This window comes from Ictidomys tridecemlineatus, chromosome 12 (genome assembly GCF_052094955.1).
Source record: "Ictidomys tridecemlineatus isolate mIctTri1 chromosome 12, mIctTri1.hap1, whole genome shotgun sequence".
Taxonomy (NCBI): domain Eukaryota; kingdom Metazoa; phylum Chordata; class Mammalia; order Rodentia; family Sciuridae; genus Ictidomys; species Ictidomys tridecemlineatus.
Window position 1 is genome coordinate 38,514,133 of NC_135488.1, and position 23,774 is coordinate 38,537,906.

Genomic DNA, 23,774 nt, shown 5'->3' on the forward strand with positions numbered 1-23,774 from the left:
GAAAGACTAATTTTTAAAAACTGGGAGCTTTGCAAGACATACATGAGGAAATTGATCAATGTTGAAGAAATTTCTAGACTTTTTCTCAGGGAATTTATGGGGGGGGGCAATAAAAGATACATAAAAATCTTAGTATTTTGAGTAGTAAAATTTATGATTTTTGTTTATTAATATCCAAATAAAAGCCAAAAGAGGCAAGAAAATGTTTCTCATATGAAATAGGTTCAATAAAAGACATGAAGAATGATTACTGGTATTTACATTCTTATTCCAATAAATTAAAGTTCTACTCTTTCTTATTCCTCTTCCTCATTTGAATCTTAACAAACTTTAGTGTTCTTACTGTGATACAGGGGTCAAATTACTAGTAATTCAGTCTCAAGTCACATAAAAGTTTCTCAAGCACGTCCATAATTTTCATCCCCATCTTAATATATAAAAGCAAATAAATCACATTTTAAAAACAGTCTTCTCTCTATTCCAGGAAAATATAACCATCCAATTCAACAAAGCCTAACTAACTACAAGCCAGTTATGTAGTATTCAGATTTTGTTTTGATTGAAAATGAAAAAGCTAGATTCTGTAACACTGCTTTCATTTCTAAAATGATATCAACAGCAAAATCCAGAAGTCGTCCACAGGAGCACTATGACTTCAAAGAGCTCATCTGTACCTGCTTTGCCTTTCAGGATTTTATTCTGGTAATATTGCCATTCCAGCTGGGGATTAGCTCCTGGACGCAAAGGTGCCCTTCCTGTGCCCCTGTTGCTAGTAACAGCCACTGGTTTTCCTGTGAGGAAAAGATTAATTATTTTACATCTAAGTGCATAGAAATGTTAACAGCATGTAAAGAAAAAATTTTCATATATTTTTAATATATACTTTTCTCCTTCACACATTAATCCCTTAAGAAATGAATATTACTATCAATCACTATGAAAATGTCATTTAAATTCCTTAGCTCTCCCCTGAAAAGTAAACTACTGAAGACAACTTTGATATATTTATTTAACCTAAAAGCAACATCACTTAGCTTTCTAAGGTTTCTTATGGTAGATACTCAGATTAGAGGAGGGAGAGAAAGAAAACCTTAATATATGTATTTGTGTATATGTATGTATGTATATATGTATACACACACACACACACACACACACACACACACACACACTTTTTATATTTCTGGTATCCAAAGAGCAGGTTCAACATCTACACCCATCTATTCAATTTTATAGTAAGAGAAATAAATTTGATTCATATGTATAGGATCTCAATCTGACCCTACCTCGCCCAAGCATAAATATAGTCTCTCAGTTTTTGCTTTAGTTAGAAAATTACTTATCACTTCCTTTTCCATGAGTAACCATAATGTTGTAAAGCTTTAGCACAGATGATTTTTATATATTTATTAAATATAGTTGTTGTGAAGGGTACAAAAAGGGGAGACTGGGAGATAACTCAGTTGGAGAGCTTCTGATTAGCATGCACAAGAAAATACATTAAAAATTATTCCTAAGTTAAAAATCAAAATTTTAACATGTTAAAAATTCCTTCAGAACTGAAGCAGAGTCTACCCATGACCAAGATAAAGCTTTGATATTAACCCAGAATCTTCTGTGCCATAATTAGGGACTCTTACGGAAGGGAAGAATTGGATCTCAGAAGAAAATGCTAATATAGCTCTGTTTTAGACAGAGATAACTATTGAAAAATCTAAAATACATGTTCTTAGAAATAATGACTAGTTCACAAACATCTGAAATTTCATTAAAACAAACCCTGCCCAAGTAAATATATTTTAGCTGTACTCAATATAAAATTATTCTACAACCAAAACACTGGCGTGTTCACCTGCTTCAACACTACTATCAAATTATTTGCACACAAGAAAGTATGCTGATCCCTGTGCCAAAGATACAGGTTACCATAAAATTTTCATTAACAAGTAGTAAAAAATCCAGAAAATGCCCAAGGCAGGGCCTTGCCTCTATCAGTCTTACAGGACATATCCCTCAGCTGAAAATGAATCCTCTTCATCTCTACCTGGAGAAAAGTTTCTAATTTCTTTTCACCTTACTTCTAGGCAATACAATTCAGAAAGTTTGGAAGCAGGAACTGATTTTGCCAAGGAAAATCTGAATAAAAATTTTTCAAAGAACCCTTTGTTATCCCTTAGATTGAACACACACACACACACACACACACACACACACACACACGTATGTACGTACACACATATTCACATTCGTAATAATATTTTCTTAATAAAACATAAACAAGAATACAGACCTTTGAGATCTGGTCTGTTTCTTATACCCACAGATACAAAGAAGCAATCCATATCAACATGCATTATACAGCTCTGATGTCTGGGTGAACTCAATACTGACATATTTCCTAGAAGGAAAAAGAGAACATTCAAACCCCAAACTAATTTTTCATATTAAAAAATTAGATCACGTTGACTTAGAAGTTGCATTTAAAAGATGTTTAAAAGGAAAATAAAGTCTTTAAAAAATATAAAATATATTACAGACTATTTTTACCATCTTAATAGGAGTGAAATCTGTTTCTTTAGCTCTGAAAGTACAGATATAAATTGATTTCTTGAATAATAATTTTAAATCAATTTTCATGATACCATGGTATCTTTTCCTAATCTATATCCTAATAAAGTTAATAATTACAATAGTTTGTCAAAAAGTTTAACTTAAAATTATTTGTGTGCTAATCATTTTATTAAAACTACTAAGCTCTTGTTCTAAGTAAACATATTCTAAGAATAGTCTATAAAACAAAGATCTGTTTACAAATGGATTTCTCTCCTTGTGCCGTTACACAGGACTACAAATTTAGTTCTCTATCACATATATAACATTTGAGGAGATAAAAATGAATGTCCTCTCCTATGGACAATGGCTTCCAGTAACAATGAGCTACTCAGATTCATTAAGAGTTATTTTAACCTACTATTTGGATTACAAAGAATATTAGGGTTATTTCCCTAGCCTTGCAAGATAATACAGATCCTGGAAATAAGAACCCTGAGCTTATAAAACTTTTGATCTGTTTTTCTACTGAGGGTTAGAATATAATAATAATAATAAATTTATAATAATAAATATTATAATAGGCTTCTAAAAACTTAAGACTCATCCCTTGAAAGAGTTCAGACAGTCCATCTGCCAAATTGTGACTTTGACAGCATTTACCTAGTTCTATGTGCAAGGTACTGCTCATTTTATCTTTGTTAAGCTCACAATCCTGTGAATCAAACATCATCAATTCCTATCATTCCTCTGCAGATGAAACTAAGACTCAGAGAGGCAAGTTGCCTAGCTCATGGTCCTACAGGAGAAAAATGACAGAACCAGAGTTTGGATTCAGGCTAATCTATCTAACTCCAAAGCCACATACTTATTTACTACCCTCTATGTCACCTGGAGAAATAATTTGTAAAGCAAATTTTAACAATCACAATTCTGCTTTATGAAAGTATTAACACAATGCAAACAATGTAAAATAATGGTTTTAAACATCCAGTAAGTACAGAATGCATAAACCATATCAAGTGCTATTATATAATGTAAAAACTTCTTTTTATTCTCATCTGTGGAACTAATTCATGAGGTTTCTTTGAAGCTTTCAAAATTAAATGACCTTCAGCAGTTTACAAGGTCAAGATACAAAGCAAGGATAACTGAATACCTATAACATTATTCTAAAATATTTGTAAGTTAAAAAAGCATTTTTTGACTAAAATCATACAGTAAAATACCAGAGGGGGGAAAACAAAACAAAACACATGGAGAGGTTCTGTAACTTTCTAGGATAGTAAGCATCTCTCTGTGCCTAAGTTACCAAGGCTATAAAGCTATAAATCTGAGATCTCTTATTCTAAAGATTTAAAAACAAAAACCTATAATTTGCCAAAAACAACTAATATAAAAACCATAAGCTACTTTATAATGACTGCTACATAATAGCCAACCTCTATTGGGTTTGTTTGGTTTTGATGACAAAGAAAGTGTTCTTAAACAAAATACAAATCAAGCAATCTAATTAGAAATAAAAACACTTAATCTCACTATACATAATTACAGTTATATATGAAAATTATTTAATTATTTAAAATCATTTTGATGCAAGTATCTAGAAATTAACAACTACTCCTACCAAATCAACTTCATTCTTACAGGAGATTAATGAATATAAAACACATTATATTTACAGTTCCAAACTTTGACAACTAGTAAGGTCTACATGAGAACTGAAATGTTCAGAAACCCAAGAGTGTCATATTTAAATGTCCTGACAATTTTCACTTAGCCACGATTAAATCTAATTTATTAAAAATATCTTAATAAGAAAGCTTTCCATGTAACTTATATAATCTGCCACTCCTAGAGACATCTATAGATAAATTAGTATTGATCAGAATACCAATGACAGCATAAGAATGAAACGATGAAGCATAACTACTTCTTAAGAAAACAATTTTAGTAAGTATCTACCTGTGTCAGACCTGCCTGTTTTCATTTTTTTTAACTTTTCCCTTCCTGGAAAGATACCACTACTTTGTCTTTGTAGGGCATTGACAAACTCAGTCAATTCACACTTCCACGTTGATATGTGATGCAGTCTTGAATGAGAATAGAAGTCTGAAATAAAACTGCAGTCTGAAGGTTTGGATGGCACTGAAGGTGCTGCCTTACTAAGAGTAGGTACTGAAGAAGTGCTTTTTGTGCTTGAAGGCCCCTGAACAGTGGAGTGGTGAGCACCATTGATTTTAATGTTACTGTGCAAAGACGGTGAGAGAGAATTAGTTCTGTGTGGATTCCGCAAAGCATCTGCATTTCTGGTGCTCTGCTGCAACTGCTGCAAAGTGCAGTCTCTGAAGTCAGTGTTGCTCTTCTCAGCCTTCTCCTCCTGGACAGAGTCTGGAGAAAGCCTACTGGCAATATTGTTGTCCACGGACACCAAGCAATCCTGTGTCTTTAAGGCACCATTAGAGCTATGAGTGTGTCCATTAAAAATGGCAGTGCTGCCTCTGGGATGCGGAATTCCATTCTGTTTCCTTCCTGAAAGAGTCTGCTCCAGATCCACAAAATTAAAATTATTTGCATCTTCATCATTCCAACTGTTCATTCCATTGACTTTGACTTCATTATCTGTCTCAATCTTCTTAATTATGTGATTTCTAAAGTAGGGGAACAAATTTATTTAAGTTAATAATATCCAACTTGAAGGTTAAAACTTTTTTTATTTAAATATTTTCTTAGTGATAACACTTCAATATTTCCCTCTTAGTAATAAACTTCATATTCTTTTTGTTTCAACAAAAGATAATTCTTGGACAAACCAATATAGCAAGATGACGGTTTTCAATTACTTTTCCCACAAAAATTTAATTTAGACTCTGTAAAGTACAAACATCTAATTCTGAAGCATAGTGCTTAGCATTTATTGATGACATAGGCAATAAATATTTATTAATAGAATATGAATAACTTCCACAAAAACGGGCAAAAAACTTCACATGAATTCTTATTCCTTCTGGGTATGTTGCGCACGCCTATAACCCCAGCAGCTCAGCAAGCTGAGGCTTGAGGTTCACAAGTTCAAGACAGCCACAGCAACTTAGCAAGACCTTATCTCAAAAAAATTAAAAGGACCAGGGACGAAGCTCAGTGGTAAAGTGCCCCTAGGTTCAACACCCAGCAACCCCAACTCCATGGCAAAAAAATAAAATTCTTGTTCCTACTTTTAAATTTAATCTTTATGTAAACCATTGTCCCACACATTAACTCCATTTAATACCACTACATATGAGACTAAAGTTTTGAGGTCAGTTAAAATTCAGACAGAAAAACTGACAAACTATTGAATGAGGCTAACTATTGAATAAATAGATAAAAAGTAATAACCAGGCAAATGTACAAGGATAATTCAGTAAAATTTACACCAAGAAAAACAAGATGCTGGGGGTGGGGGATGTTAGGGAAGAATAGTAGTACTTTGGATTAGACAAAGGGGAGTGAAGGGAAGGGAGCGAAAATGGGAATAGAAAAGATATAGTCCAAAAGCAATCCAATGACAGATTTATAACTGAAGGACCTATGTCAAAAGTTATGTTAAAAATTCACATCCTGGGTTTTCTAGATGTTTCCTTAGTAATGCTCTGAAATTACAACAAAACTCATCTACACTTACAAAATAATCGAAGAAACAAATACGAAAACCTGGATTAAAAAGCAGTAATTCATCCTATTTAGAAATGTTGACAGCATTAATCCAATTACAATTCAGGCTCCAGATGAAGAGGTGCCATACACAGCACCACAACACAGGTAACATTACCTGGTCTAAACTCCCTCATCCTAATATCAACATGGTTTCTTAGTAATGACGGTGTGAAAATAAGCAAAGGTCATGTAAGTCTGATGCAAAACATTACCACCCATTTCTGGGTTGGCTCAGGCTCTGGCCAACCATCTCATGGAATATGACAGCCAATTTTGAATAGATCCAATCCTCACAGATAATCAGCCCAGTGAATGGAAAATAAGCAGAAAAACTGGAAACAGTTAAAAGAAGAAAGAAAGAAATCTTATTTCTCACATGTCCAAGAAAGCCTACCCCTTAAGATAAAGCAAGAAAGCAGAAAAGTCACATTAAGAGCACTTCAAAGAAATTTATAAAATATTCTGAATATACACACACTCCCCAACAAAAATCAAGGAACAAAAGGGATAAGTGAAAAAAAAGTCTTAGCATCTAGTTTTCCAGGCCAAAACCACTAAGACTGTTTACATGAAATTACCAACACATGAAATAAATTAATATATTGGCAAGAAAATACATCAATATACACTTTCTGTACTAGCTTCCCAGACTAGAAAAATAAACATTTGCGAAATAGCTGTACTGAAATATCACTGGTGGATATACATTTATTAAACAATAGCATAAGTATATTAAGAAGTAAAATGTGATGTCTTCCTAAAATTGTCAACAATGAAAAACATCTATTTTTCTAATTTTATTAGTGTAGGTTAAGAAATAAACTGTATGCTTGTGCAAAAATTTACTAATATTACTTGGTTTACTCATTGACAGTATTTTAGAAATTAAAAATTTTAGTAACATGAAAAACATTTGAACATGCTTATAAGTGAACACAAGTTAAATAACAAATGACAAAAACAAAGTTACAGAAGGTTGTGATATCAGATCCTCCCAGGTTAATTAGACTCTTGATCTTTTGGGAAAAAATATATATCCAACTCCCAAAGCAAGCAATTTAATAAATAGGAGAAGGTTAATGATAATGAACCACTTCATATACAAGTTAAGACAACACACCAATTAATTGTGAAACCAATTTACCCAGGATTATTGCAATAAAAGTTTAAATCAATATATTTCTAAAAATCAGTCACACATAATAAAGTCTAAATTCACTCCCAATTCTACAACTGAAGATCACTGACCAAACTTCCAATGGTATAAAATATTTATATATTTAAGGATTATATGTATAAATTTTGAATTTTTCAAATATAATTAGAAATTTAAACATTCTTTCTGTGCATAGCACATAACAAAAATACAGTGGGTAAAGTTAGTTCCATTTTTTAGAAAGTAATATTCCCTGTGGGGAAATAATTATTTTTATGTGAGTCAAGAAAAACTAAGGAATTAAAAGATGTTAGTTTAACACAAGAATCTAGTACAATCAGAAAAACTTGTTTACATTTACTTATGAAACATTCACCATAAAAACAGTTAATTTGGGGGACAGTCATCTGTATAGACATATTTCCACATGTTTATTAGTAGTGAACAGCCAGGTTTTATATTTGTTTCTATCTTCAGCAGGAAAAGGAGCCATCCTCACTTTTAAAAACCAGCTTTGTTGTTTTCTCAAACTAGACAAACTTACACCCTGTTGTTGAGCTGTCTGGCTATATTGCTTGGACCTGGCACAGGATCCTCAGGCTTGCATACAGGATTAAAGCTGAGGCCTTTCTGCATGCTGGACTGCTTGGTATACAGCTGATATGGAATGCAGGATAGGAGTCGTCCAGCCTTGATGCTAAAACAAGAAAGCAATGCCAAGTTTAGCTTTGTGTACTCCATAAAAATGATCTTCACGAAAAATTAGTGTTCTTAAACATAGAAGCACTTCACTAGCAACAGGCCACCTGCCTTCCTAGTTTATTCCTTCTCCATTTTAATGGCCCCAATACACTACCATCTTACTTAAGCACTTAAGGATAAGAAATTCTGCCCATGAAAACAAAGGGATCTGGAATTTTTTAAATTAGTGGCTAATAATCTTATAAAACCAGAGGCAGATCAGAAAAACTCCAAGCACTAGTTGCACTAAGCTAGTATTTTTAAACTTCATGACTATAATATTTACCTGTATTCCCCTATTAAGCCACAGAGAATTATTAAAACTTTCTTGTCAAGCACAGTAGCACATGTCTGTAATCGCAGAAATTCAGGAAGCTGAATCATGAGGATTGCAAATTCAAGGCCTGCCACAACAACTTACGGAGAGCCTCTCTCAAAATTAAAAAAAAAAAAAAAAAACTTTCCTAAATTTCTATGTTACATTCCTGCTAGTCTACTAAATATGGAAAACTAAAACTAAGAACTTAGGACAAAATAAAGAATCTCAACATTAAAACTAATTAGCAATTTATACTATTTAAATGTGTATCCGGGTTTTAAAAGACACATGAACATCTGAACTTTAAGAAGGCAGACAGTATCACACATATATAGTCCCAAATGTTCACTTCACAGCAAACATCACCACCCAGAGGAACACCACCAGCATGGCGATACTAGGTGGTACTGGTACTCCTGTCATACTTCCTAATCAAAGAAAGCTACCTGGATTAGATTGTCTTAAATTGATTTTGGGCTACTGGATCTTTAAAAATGTCATTTCCCCTTCTACTTTTAAAATTGCCAACAAATGAGTAAAAATACAAATTTTAAAACAGGCAGGTCCTTAAATATTTGGAAATTTTTTCTTAAACTTTTTGATTCTGAAACCTAAAATACATACTAAGGAAGTCATCCCTCAATTATTTAGAAAAAGAACATATAAATAACAGGCTAAAATACTTTTTTGTCTCATAAATACAAGATTTTTGACAGTTTCATTTTCTTAAATGGCACTCTATGTGACTCAAAAAAAAAAGGGCCCTGAAAGAAATGAAAGAATAATCTTATAGAAAATTATTTTTAAAAACTTGAGTCAACAACTTCGAATCCAGAAAAATACACTAATATATTTTCCCCTCCTAAAGATGGAGCCATAAAATGGTACAGCCTAGGTCCTCTAACTATGTCAATTACATACGCAATTACATCAATTATTTAATAATTATACCCTCAGTACCTTAAAATATATCCAAATACGTAAACTATGGCAGTAAAGAATATACAAATCACAAGACATTTCAATTTTACTCAAATGGATTTATTAGGCCAAACCAAAACTATAGGTTACATTCAAATACTAGAACCAAAATTCTAAAATTAGACCATTTATTACTTTACTTTTATTCTTTACTGAATCAACTCTTATTCCTTAAAAGTTGGTTTCAATTGCCAAACTAGAAGTCTCTTGTCTTCTTACAGTATTGTCTATCTCAATTCACCTCCTGTCTCTTCTACCAAAAAGTGGAGGTACTTAATAACTTAAAATAGAATCCCATCTTAACTTAATACTTTTCATCATGGATAGTTATAACAAAGAGATTAGTACACATTTGAGGTAAAATCAAAAGACAGAAACCAGACAAAATACCCAAATAGTGTACTCACTTCTTCAGGATATTAACAGTATGGAGAGTGCTGCAGACTTCTACAGGTGCTCCCTATGGTCAACACTGACCACACTCAAAGGGATAACACCTTGTCCAGCTCCTAATGAGAGCCATGTGGCCCAGAAGAATTCTTAGGCTTATGCAAGCCCATGGAGATTATTATAAAATTAGACAAACGTAAATACCACAAGTCTCAAGTAAGATATTCTCTGAGCTACTTTAGCAGAAGGAAATAAAGCCCAATGCATGCACTCTAGAAACATTATCTGGAAGTATATTTTGAAAAGATCTTTTAAAATATTTTCTCAGGAATTAATTTCTAACATTTACTAATTTCCCTGCTTATCCTAAAAACAAAGAAAATGTATTTACATTTTTTATCATTTTCCTTCCAAAAAGAAATAAAAGATAAAAACCCAAAGGCACTAATATAAAGAAATCTTTCACTTTACCAAAAAATACAACATTGTTTTTTTTATGTATATAGCTTTTCCTGTTCACTGCAAATATATTCTGAAATATATAAAAGTGTTTTACATTCTATCTAATGGATCAGACACATGTTCACTGCAAGTGAAATATTCATCTGCTTGGGGGAATCTCAATTCTTGCTTTGTCCTATAGCAAAGGAAAGTTATCTCTGAAAAAAAATTCTGTATCTAACAGTTTTCTGAGTCATATTCTATTTCTATCAACTGTCAATGAACAACTTTAAACTGGTAGTTATAAAGAGAGTCCAGAAAATTTTTCAAAACTTAAGATAAAAGGGGCCAGAATATAACTCAGTGAAAGAGTATGCCCAAAACCCTGCGTCCAATCCATCGCACCACAGAACAACAAAAAAGGCACCAAAAAGAAGAAGGAAAAAAAGAAAGAAATTCACTGTTTTGGTTTCTATTATAGTCTGAAATAACTGTGTTTTCTTTTTAGTGTTTCAGGAATAATTCTGAAAATCAAAAGTTTTATAGTTCTAGTCAATGCCCCCCAGTCTTTCTCTATTAGAAAATCAGCATCTAACACCTATATATCCACCTGCACAACCAATCAGGTATCCACTTTCTTCTTCAAAAGTGAATTTAAGGTAAGAAAGGATCTAATTATGTGCCAAGAAAAAAGAAGATGTTCTTTGCCTATTTTTTCTCCATTAGGCTAAATAAATAAATCAATAAATCATTTTTATGCATTCAAAACTGAAACTCCTTTTGGCCCACCCTCAAGTTCCTGAACATTTCAGCCACTCACCAAGACACCATGTATTTAGAAAAGTAAGGATGAAAACATGTGTTTTTACTACAGACACTAGGAGTTAAGCTAAAACCGAGAATATATTTTTATGAAGTTATTACTCACAAATCATTAAGAGATGTCCCGAAATGTTTGCACTGTTTACATTAGTAAAAATAAATCTAGAATTTTCTAGTTCGTGAGAAAATGTAAAATGACATCATGATTAATTTTTTTAAAAAGCAAAAATTTATAGGAGAAACTAGAATCCTGCAAATATTCTCTGAAGATATGATCAACTTTCATTTAAATGAGTTGAATAATCACTCTAATTAGAAATCAGAGTTTTAGCCCATTTCAAGTATGAGATCTTCAGAGTATTGTTAAGCATACGACAAATATGCTAAAGTCAGTTTGGGAGTTTGTAAAGAAAAACTCTGATGGGGAACCAGTACTATTAACAGATCTCAAGTGAACTGGCTTTAGTTGGAACAATAAATCACCAGCATCTCTCAACTCAGAGACAATCTACTTGGGAACCTAACCATAGGAGACAGGTTCCCACACTCCAAGACAAAAATCAATATTAACAAAAACAAAACCAATCTGTAGTAACTTAAGACTATGGTGTTAAACTGCGCTCCCATGAACACCTCAGATTTGGCAAGCCAGCAGCTTCTCTACAACATTTCAAATTTTAATGTAAAGTTGTCTCAAGAAAAGGATGACAAAATTTTGAAAACAAATAATTTATACTACATAAAAGAGTATAAGACTTGCAAAGCATAAATTTTAGTAAAATAATCTCATACTTAAACTAATATATAGAGATTTCTCATTAAAGGACTCCCCTGCCTCTTGGATATTAGGGCCCTACGATCACACCTGTATTAACTCAAGTTTAATGGCACATACACTGGCATAAGGGAATTCAAATGAAAGCAATGCCTTATATATTTAAGGTGTAGTTCCTTTTATAACCACTCAGATGAAAACAGAAAAACTAATTATAAAAAGAATAGTATTTATCATCCATTAAATAACATATATATTTAAAATTTAAAAGTATAACAAAATCTCATTTAAAACCCTGCTGAGACAAGATCAACAAGACAGGAATTGCAACAGTACTGGGCTGGGGTTGGAGCTCAGTGGTGGATCACTTGCCTCACACATGTGAGGCACTGGGTTCACTCCTCAGCACCACATATAAATAAAATAAAGGTATTGTGTTCATCTAGAATTAAGAATATTTTAAAAAGTAAAAGAAAACAGTACTATGATTTAACCAAAATGATCCTATGCTATAATGACATAAAGACATTTGGAGAATTTATTTTATATATTAAGATGCGTGCCCAAAATGATCCATTTCTACATGGGCCTACTCATCTGTAACAAAATTAATGGTAAAGAGGTAACCCAAATAGGAGTCAGAAAATGTGGACTTGGACTCTCAATTCTGTTCTGTTCTTGGGCAAATCAAACTTATTGGCCCTACCTTCTCATATACAAAATGAGGTCAACACACCATATAATCATAATGTTCAAAGTCCCTTTCAGTTATTTACAGATAACTAAGCAGAACTCCAGACTAAAATAAAATCCTATTTTTAAACTTTTAATATCTCAGCTGCATTATCTCCCTAGCCACATTCAGTAAGAATAGGTGTAAAGAAAATAGCTGTAATGAAAAAAAAAATTGTTTTCAAAGCAAATCTGGTTCCCACCCAGAAAGAACCCTTTCTCCCTGACTTCCCTACCACCCACTGGTTTTCCCATTCTGTCCAAACCAAACTAACACCTCAAGAACAAAATTCTGGCTCTAACACAATGACAGGATAGTCTCTCTGACAACACAGCTCAACTCTGGAGTGATGCTAACTTCTTACACTGAGAACTTCATAAGGAGACAAAAAACTAAAAGCCATGTTAATCCTATGTAATGGACAGACCATAGCTGGGTCATGAGAACACAGCACAAAACAAGATCAGTGGGATGCGCTCTTAAGAAAGGCCTTTGATTTTAATTCCCCAAGGATTAAAATTCCCTTAGTCTATAAAATACATTTAGTTTTCTGAAAGCAGTAAAAGCACTTTTAAACTTTTAGAATTTATTTTAGTTTACAGAATAAACATAACAATAGCTTCTTATGTATTATGCCTCTACAATGTTCTAAGAATTATGTTAAATAACTGACACAAATGATTTCTCTCTCACACATAATCCACAGTAAAAGCTATCAAAAATACTGCAAACTGCTCTCCTTCCACTGCCCCTACTTCCAGCATTCCAGGTCACATTATCCTGACATACAAGAGTAAAGATTAAAAAAAACAGGGGCTGGGGATGTGGCTCAAGCGGTAACGCACTAGCCTGGCATGCACGGGGCGCTGGGTTCGATCCTCAGAACCACATAAAAATAAAATAAAGATGTTGTGTTCGCCAAAAAATGAAAAATAAATATTAAAAAATACTCTCTCTCTTAAAAAAATACATAATATGAAATAAAAAATGATGAACTTTGCTCATATATTAAGTTTATTGACTAAGGTAAGCTCCATGAGATAGTGGAGAGATTTTTGTTTCGTTCACTGATATTTCCCATATACACAAAACAGTTTAGGCCATAATCGATGCATAAATATTTGAACAAAATATTTTTCAAATATTTTCCCTCTCATTAAGTTGATTATCACTGTGATGGCTAACACACTACTTTTAATAGGATGCCAAATCTTAGGCTACAGAACTAATGTGAGTTTAAGACATTATTTTCCACTCTGTCAATTATGAGGCAATTAAATCAAATATGTATGATAAAATAAAAAGTATTCCATATTTCCAAAAACTTATTAATTTGAATTTAATCAAAAGTTAAACTTACCTTTCCACAATCCATTCTGGTCGAATTACTTTTTCTCCCTTTAATTCTTTAATTTTGGCATTAGGAAGATTTGTGGCAATAATATGTGTTGTTTTGGATCGGGAATAATATACATGGTATTGACCTCCATGTAACATCATTAGCTTTCTCAATTCCTCAGCAGAAGGATCTGTAAAGACAACATTAAAATACATTAAGAGTTTCATGTACGAGAAAGAACACCACTAAGGTGAGTAATACCTTAAATACACCAACTTAAAGATCACTGGTTCACTTTCTCCTTGGCTTTGTTGCCATTAAACAAAGGTAGGAGAAAAATCACAAAGTGATAAAGCTATTTGACCTTCCTCTGGATACCAGAAACAGTCAACCAATACAAAAACATCTACTTTAAGAGATGCCTAAAAGAGAAATAAGGATCTCAAGTCACACAGAAATTACAAATAACAATTTTTTAAATATTTTATCATATTTAACATATGTCCTTAATACTGGTATCTCGTTTTTAAAAAATCTTTTAATTCCTTCAGAATAATAAAAGAGTAATCAGATAAATTACTCATACTTACTATAAGTAGACTTACTGCAGGGCTTATAATAGACTTGGCTCTTATGAGGCTTAACAATTTTAGTTTTTATTTAAGAAAACACTTAAAAAGTCAATTAAATATGTATGACTACACATATGGTACAACGCTACATGCTGTACAATCACAGAAATGTAAAGTTGTGCTGCAATTGTGTACAATGAATCAAAATGCATTCTGCTGTCATATATACCTAATTAAAATAAATTAAAATATTAAAAAATTTAAAGTCAATTAAATAAGTTAATCTCATTCAATTCCATAATATAAAACCTCATCAAGGCCAAAAAATAAAATTCATCAATACAAACAAAACCTAAGAAACACCATTTTAAAAACTGTTTGAAATCATTTTATTCTGAGTAAAACTATAGCAAACATCTTAAACATCCGAAAGTTTTAAGAAATATCAAAATCAATATGATGTATGCTTTCCCATAAAAAAGAAATGTGATTAACTAAAGTGATGTTGTATCCTACATTCCTGTATCATGTTAAACCATTTTCACTTTCATGATTCTTTCACCTATCATCTAAATGAATGCTCTAAATCACACCTTCCTTAACAACTGTACCCGAGGGAAGTTTCCAAAGGAGCCTTATGTATCTGCCTTGTTATTCAACAACAGTTTTCCTTAAGCCCAAGCAATGTATGTCCAAGTGTTTAAATGTTTTTATAACGACACCTCTCTAACTAGGTTTCAGTCTTCTGTAGAAAGAAGAGGGGGTGTGGGGAACAAACTAATAGCGTGTGTGTGTGTGCGCGCCAGGTTTGTCTAATTATTGATAAATTCTTGAAGCACAGTATTCATTTCATGCTTTTTACGTGTACTGGCAATGTCCAACAGAAATGAAATCCACAATGCACAATATATAATTTAAAAATTTCTTGAGCCTCATTAAAAACATTTTTAAAAAGCCAGGCATGGTAGTGCATGCCTATAATTCCAACAACTCAGGAGGCTGAGGCAGGAGTATTACAAGTCTGAAGCCAGCTTGGGAAATTAGCAAGAACCTGTCTCAAAATGAAAAATTAAAAGGCACTAGGGATGTACTTCAGTGGATTTAAAAAAAGTGAAATTAATATTAGTAATATTTTATTTAATCCATTAGATCCAAAATACTGTTTTGGATATAATCAATATATAAAATTGAGATTTACATTCTTTTTTATATTAAATCTCCAGAATATAGTAGAAATTTTATATTTAAAACACTTCTTACTTTAAATTTTATATTTAAACCACTTCTCCAGTGCTCAACACATGTGGAGAATTAAAAATATACTTCTGAATAAAATGAATTAAAAATTCACAATGGAAGATTTTTAAAGATCCCCAAAACTAAATAATAGTTATCATTTAGTTTATAAATCTATATAAAATGGTGGTGTGAAACAACTAGACAGACGGGAATCTACCACTTACTTTCTCTAAATTAAAGCAAAGATTCAAGAACTTAAGTGACCTTATAAAATGACAAATAAAAAATACTAAATTAAAGGCTAGAGTACAGTACAATAGGAACCCCAAATCCAGTAAGAAGCACAAAAATCATTTTTGCAAGTTAATCTCTGACTTTCCTAAACTAATTCCAATCCTATTAACCCATGTGGTTCCACATCCTACGTGGACCTCCTATGAAAACTTAAATACTATATATATATATATATATATATATATATAATAACTTCATAATTATAATTAGATATTAATATGATGATAAATAAGCTCTAAACTATTACTTCCAACGTTATTTGTTATTTTAATGCACCTGTGTCAAGTCTGTTGAAATATTCACAGAAATGAAAACTTGGGGCTTAACAGGATTTAAGTTATTTAAGTAGAAAATAGCTAGCTATCCTCTATTTAGTTAGTCAAAAGATAAGTCAGGAACCCACTAACTTTGCATTCACATACTCTTAACGCACTCTTCCCTCTACCACTTGAAATACAATCTTTGAAAACTAATTAAATTTGGAACTGGAAAACCTGGAGAGTTCATTGTTCTTGCACTGCATGAAGACACACAGCTTATCTGAAGCTCAAGTTTGAAAGCTCTTGCAAATTCTTCAGCATGAAGTGAACCATAAAAACTAATCTAATTAAAAGGTGAAATCAGGGCTGGGGATGTGGCTCAAGCCGTAGCGCGCTTGCCTGGCATGCGCGGGGCACTGGGTTCGATCCTCAGCACCACATACAAACAAAGATGTTGTGTCCGCCGAAAACTACAAAATAAATATTAAAAAATTCAAAAATAAAAAAAAAGGTGAAATCACATAAACTATGTCATCAGACTGACCCAACTTTAATCCTGACTTTGGCTTTCACACCCTTTAGCTGTTTCAGTTTTTTTCTTTCTTACAAATAACAAATAAAAGAGTAACAATGATCTAAGTCTGGCACATAGGAAGCCCTCAATATGAAAGCTACTGTACAACATGATGACATTAGAACTCCTTTCAAGTAATGTATATAATTTGAGGGTCCTGACCTGGACCCTTATAAAAATAGAGGTGGGGGGAGACGATATATAGACTACCATGTGGTAGCCCTAACTTTAAAAAAAAAAAAAAAAAAAACTGCTGACAGTGTACCAAGGACAGTGGCTAGGGATTACTCTATCAAGACATATCCTGACATGGTATCTTCCAGCATACCTAGTAGTTGGTGGCTGCTCTTATTTTGAGATTTAAAAAATTTTTCAAAATAGGGGCTATAACTCAGCAGTAGGGCATCTACCTAGCATGCACATGGCCCTGGGTTTAATCCCTAGCAAAACACACACACACACACCCCACTTTCTTTCTCTCTCTCTCTCAAAACACACACACACCACTTTCTTTCTCTCTCTCAAAACACACATACACATACATACACACACACACACATTCTCTCTCTCTCTCTCTCTCTCTCTCTCTCTCTCTCTCTCTCTCTCAAAACAGTATTTCTTTCTGGTTCTAATTCTTCAGTAGTAAAGCATGCTCCCATCTTATAACCTCAAAACAATATAAACAAATAGCTATGAAGGTTTACATAATAAATTCATTTTTTATATGTAAGATGCTCCTTTAATTCATCAAATGTGGAGTTAATTACAAAAAAAATATTTGGAAGATAGTGTCCAAAATCATGAAATCTGTATGCACTGTGTGACATACTGCCTGCAGCAGATAATTTTCTTCATAGCACTGGTAATTTGAAATTACCTTCTCTATTTGTTTACTGTCAATTCCCCCCTGTAACATATGCTCCTTGTGGACAGGAATTTTCCCTGTCTTGTTTTCATATCCTTTACACAAAGCAGATGTGCAGTAAATATGTGTTGAATTAATTGACAACCTCAATGCATCACAGGCTCCCTCCTGGAGTCCACCTCTCTAGCACACATGGAATGCATGTGGCAGCAATACTTCCTTCCACACACATACCACTCATTTACTAAGATGACAGACACCAAAGCAAGATGAAGGGCGTTCAAATTCTAGCTCTGTCACTAGTTAGTTATGTGGACCCCAAGAAAGTTTCTTATTTTCACAGAGCCTCAGTTTCCTCATATGTAGAACAGGGATAACAACAGAGGGCTGTTGTGGAGACTAAATGAATTAAAATTTATAAATGACTGAGAAAAGTACCTTGAATAGAAAAAAAATTATGTCAGCTATTACCAGTGTTATTAGTATTAACATTACCATTTCTTATCCCAAAGCAGGAAGGAAGCAGCATCCGGTGAGGCTGCTCCACCCATAAAATTTTTCCAACTCACAATTCCTCCTAACAAATCTTTCTCTATTGCTCACCCTTCAGTAAGTTTTCATTTAAGAATGTCCTTAATGTATGGCAAGGAATAAGAATAGAAAATGAAAAAACAAAAATAGACTAAGGGAAATTCAACCCTCCATCTTTACAATCAATGTCACACCCCAGGGAGTGTCAGAACTAAAAGAGCTTTTCAGAAGTCTAATGACCATTTCATTTCCCACAGCAGTACACACAGCCTAATGAAAGTAAACAGACTGGACCAATTCACATAGTTAGCAGATAAAATTAACATCCCTAAACCCTCATTACACAACCTTCTTGAACATATTACTTTTAAATTAATAAGAGTATGAAAATGACAATATTCCAGCCAACAAAATCATTACCCACAAATCTTTTAGTGAGAACCTTAAATAAATAAAACAGTGTTTCTGAGGTTCATGGCTGCATAGGTGACTTTATCAATAGAAAAAAGTAAAGTGTTGGTTCGAATGAGGTTTTTAAGGAACATGTGCCAAAGAGCTATTTCCTTAAAGTTCTACTAAGGTTTTAAATAACAAATTATTATTCATTCAATGTCCCTGATATAAGTTTTTATAAATAGCATTAATTTTAGGCCAATTAATATTGAGTAGTGGAACCCTTTCAAAATCAATGTTCATTGTTATATTCTATGCATAGTGTAAAGATCAGAAATACAAAAATAACAACAACAAAAAAAGCCTGGAAATATCTGAATGCTTTAACATTGCATTCTATACTATAGTTTACTCCTGACAATCCTACCAAGTAATATAATCCTCATTTCAAAGAAAAACAAATCAGATTGGTGAAATGAAGTTAACTTTCCAAAATCACATGCAGCTACGAAAATGGTCAAAATTCAGATTCAGGTCCAGTCTTATGAAAGTCTTATTCAAACAACATTTTTTTTTCTTTTTCTTTTTGGTACAGTGCTGGGAATCCAATCAAAACCAAAGTCTAGATCGTGGTAGGCAAGTGTTCCACCACTGCGCCACTCCCCAGCCCTTGCTCAACCTTAACAGGTGGCAATCCTAGAATGAGAAATTGGTTTCCAGGTGCAGGTTAACACTGAAAAATCATGTGATCTTGGGCAACTCAACTCACCTCACTTAGCCTCATTTCCTCATTTGCAAAATGAGAGACTAAACTAGATGAAAACGAAGGTCCCTTATAAAACTGTTACATGATTCCACACACTAAAATCATTATCTCCAGCACATAAAATCTGAAGATTTCTTCTGGTGACAATCACATTCATGTGTTCAGAAAACATTAATGTATGGTTGTAAGTTTTCAAACAAATCCCTGTCACTTGAATTGTACATCTGTTACATATGCATATTCTCATTTCTTTTTGCAAGTTGTGCCAAAGTATTTGTCCACCCATCTGCCTTTTTTTTTTTTACAAACTTCAATGTGCCAAAGTCGTAAAGACCTGGATTTTATCCACATATTCTGGTTATCTTGTGGTTTACACAAGATAACCAGAACATCTCTTTTCCCCTAACTCTCCCAATCCCACCAATAATACAGTGGTGCAATCACTGTCCATTATATATAAAGCGTTGTCTCACTTGAGCTTTCACAAAAATAAACAGATCCCCAGTCTATCATCTAGAGATTATTATACTTCAGTAGGCCTAGAATGTGGCCCATTTCATATTAAAAAGTAAATATTTAAGACGACTGTGTTAAATTAGCATGTGACTGAAAACATTTCAACATTCAGATGTACAAATACAAAAACATTTTACTTATTTGCCCAGTCAACTAATATTTATTGAGCATCTACAGTGTATTAGGTAAAGTTCCAGGCACAGGATACAGCAATCAACAAGATTCAAGTCTGTGCTCCAGGATATTTGTATTTCATGGCCAGAGAAAATAACAGGTCAGAAAAATAATATCAGTTCTGTTACAGATAAATGTAATAAAGAGAAATAAAGTTGGATTAGGGGTTAGAAAGCAACTGGAGAGCAATGGAAACCAATTTTGGATAAAGGCAGTCTGAAAAGGTCTCTTTAAAGAGGTATTTAGCACAGTCTGCATGATGAAGATCTGAAGAAACAAACGGAACAACAAACCAGGTGCAGCGGTTCATCCTGCAGTGGTTCAGGAGACTGAGGTGGTAGGATCCCAAGTTTGAGGCCAGCCTCAGTAATTTAGCAAAACCCTAAGCAATTTGACAAAGTCCTGTCTCAAAATTTAAATAAAAAGGGCTGATGATGTAGCCAAGTGTTAAAGCATCCCTCGGTTCAATACTAGTTTATGAAGAAAAAGAAAATCAAATTTAAGGTTCTGAGATTGGTTAAGAAAAGAATTTGGGGATACAGAAAAAGATACATTGAATCCCACCAAAAAGTGGCCATCATGCAGGAAACACACATGAACCACCAGAATGCAAAACAAGCAAATGGTAAGCAATCCAGACCACATCCTTGGCTCAAGTGTTTGCACCCAAAAAGTAATACGATGAGAGGGCAATGAGCATGCATAGGGAAAACTGCAACAGGCTCTAGCTACTGTACTTCCATAAATATTAACAGACCAGACCAAGGGGAAGCTGCTTTTTGCTCAAGACGGTCCACTTTCTCTACTGAAAACACAGGTTTAAAATAAATGTTTCTAGCAGTGATGATATTAACATTTACATCTATGAACTGACTTAGGGAAAGAGGCAAAAACTGATTTAATCTGGGTCTTCATAGATGCACTGCATTACTAATTTACAGAAATCGGAAGAGAAGAACCTTTTCATCAGAGCAAAGTAAAAAGACAAATCTAGAAAATCAAAGTAAACCTGAGAATTTGCAAGTGAAAATGCAGGTTAAGGACTAGGACTAGAATGCCTCACCCATTTATCCAAGACCCAGCTTAAAAACTCAGTTGCTCTATTGAAGGAGATTCACTAAGGCTCCCACAAGCAACTGCTTCCGTTTTCCTCTGTTCATCTCTATTCTAATTCACAGAGATTATTTATAAGTCACAAAATCCATGTTCTCTATCAACTACCTCTTTTCACACATCTTTCCACACAAGTAGCATCCAAAATATGTTTGCTTAGTCAATTAAAGTAGAATAAATGTGATGGAAGGTTTATTAATTGGAAAATTCAACATAGTAAAGATGCTAATTCTCCCCCAAATGAACTACAGTTTAATTTAATTACTATCAAACCCTAGCAAGGTACACAACAGAATTTTATCATTTATTCTAAAATACATATGGAAAGGCACAGGCCTTATAATAGCAAAAATAATCTTGACAAAAGAAGTAGTAACAGAGACATTATTCTACACCATCATAAAGCTTACTATACAAGAGCAGTGTGGTACTGATAAAGTGAAATAGTGGAAACAGTGGAACAGAGTAGGAAACTCAGAAAAAGGTTCCACTCAGATATACCCAAATGACTTTTTAACAAAGGTACAAAAGTAATCAAGGACTGGGGTTGTAGCTCAGTGGTAGAGAGCTTGCCTAGCATGTGTGAGGCACTGGGTTCGATTCTCAGCACCACATATAAATAAAATAAAGGTATGTTGACAACTAAAAAAGTATTTAAAAGAAAAAAGTAATTCAAGGGAGGAAGGATAGCCATTTCAACAAAGGGTTTTGAGGCAAGTGGACATTCATGGAGGGGAAAAAAAACCTAATCCAAATCTCAAAACAAATGTAAAACACAAAACTTAAAAAAGTTTTTACAAAAAACAAAAACAAAAAACTCCTGTGTGCGTGCACACACACACACACACAGAGAGAAAAATCTTTAGAGTCTGGCACTAAGCTATGTTTTAGATCTGAAAGCACAGTCTGTAAAAATGGATAAATTACACCTTGTAAAATAAAAAAAGTTCATGCTCTGCAAAAAATCATGTCAAGATGATGAAAGAGCTGGGTATGGTGGCACATCCCTATAATCCAAGAAGCTGGGGAGGCTGAGGCAGAAGGACCTTGAATTCAAAGCCAGTCTCAGCAAAAGCAAGGTGCAAAGTAACTCAGTGAGACCCTGTCTCTAAATAAAATACAAAATAGGGCAGGGGATGAGACTCAGTGGTCGAGTGGCCCTGACTTCAAATCCCCAGTAACCACCCCTCACAAAAAGATTATGAAACAGGCTATAGCATGGGAAACAGAATGTACATACCACATATGAGACAAAGAAATATAAATTATGTATTTTATAAATATAAATTATATAAATTAAAACCATGATGAGATAAAATAAAAAACAATGCTGGCAAGGTGCAAAGAAAATGCATCACTCATACACTGCTGGTGGGAATATATAACAGTAAACACTTCAGAAAAGTTTGTTATCTTACAAAAACTAAAGATGTCAAGTTTTACACAAACATTTATAGCACAAAACAAAACCAAAAAACAGGAACTAACCCAGATGTCCTTTAATGGGCAAATGGTTAACAATGCCATATAGTCACGCTATGGGATACAACTCAGCAATAGGAAGGAAAAAATAAGTTACACATCTAACAATTTTTATGAATCTCCAGAGACAAATGCTGAGTTAATTAAAAAAAAAAAGTCAATCCCAAAAGTTTATATACTATAGTTTCTATTTATACAACATCATTATATGTTGAACAAATGACAAATGACAAAATATAGAAATGGAGACCAGATTACTGGTTGTAATAAATTAAGATAATGACAAGCACAGAAAGGGAAGTGGGCATGGCTATAAAAGGGCAACATAAAATATTCTTCATTTTTTTTTGTAATTGTAGATGGAGAGCATTATTTTATTTATTTTTTTAATGCAGTGCTAAGGATCGAACCCAGTATCTCACATGGGCTAGGCAAGTACTCTACCACTGAGCTATAATCCAGCCACACATAAAGTATTCCTGATGGAAATATTGACTCTTCTCAATGTCAATTTCCTGGTTGTGACACTGTACTATTGCCTATTACCATTGGGGAAACTGGGTGAAGGGTTCACAGTATCTTTCTATATTTATTTCTCACATTTGCCTATAAATCTACCATATTTTTTTAAAGTTCAATTAATAAATAATCCTGTACCAAAGAAGCATATAAATCTATAATTATTTTTAAGAAGTCTTAAAAATAATTCTATGACAAAGAAGTTAACCTTAATAAGGAACAAATGCTTTGAGAAAAAAAAGAATGGGCTCGCAGAAGCAGAGGCAGAAGCAGAGGGATCTCCTAAGTTCAAGTTCAAAGCTAACTGGGTTGGGAGTAAAAGGGCCTATGAAAAAGACCTGGTGGCAGAATTAGGAGTTTTAAGGGAATCAAGAAAATTCAGAATATTAGTTAAGGTCTGTGAAGAGATGGCTAAGAATCAACAAAAATACAATGTCTTGTCTTGTCTTCATCTTATGCATTACTCTTTTTACTTTTTAATTCACTACATAAAAGTTGCTAATTATTTCATAAATTAATTCTTAATAAAAAGA

The 23,774-nt window shown here is 33.3% G+C and overlaps 1 protein-coding gene across 5 annotated transcripts in view; it reads right to left on the reverse strand.

Moving 5' to 3' along the window:
- Rev1 (REV1 DNA directed polymerase) overlaps window positions 1-23,774 on the reverse strand; it is a 77,017-nt gene that overhangs the window by 27,852 nt on the left and 25,391 nt on the right. For all 5 annotated transcript variants that reach the window (XM_078028548.1, XM_078028551.1, XM_078028547.1 and 2 more), the window contains 5 exons: window positions 13,965-14,133; window positions 7,947-8,099; window positions 4,516-5,201; window positions 2,291-2,398; window positions 675-791 (listed from right to left, as the gene is read on the reverse strand). In XM_078028548.1, the coding sequence (XP_077884674.1) occupies window positions 675-791; window positions 2,291-2,398; window positions 4,516-5,201; window positions 7,947-8,099; window positions 13,965-14,133 (1,233 nt within the window). The remainder of the gene's footprint in view (window positions 1-674; window positions 792-2,290; window positions 2,399-4,515; window positions 5,202-7,946; window positions 8,100-13,964; window positions 14,134-23,774) is intronic.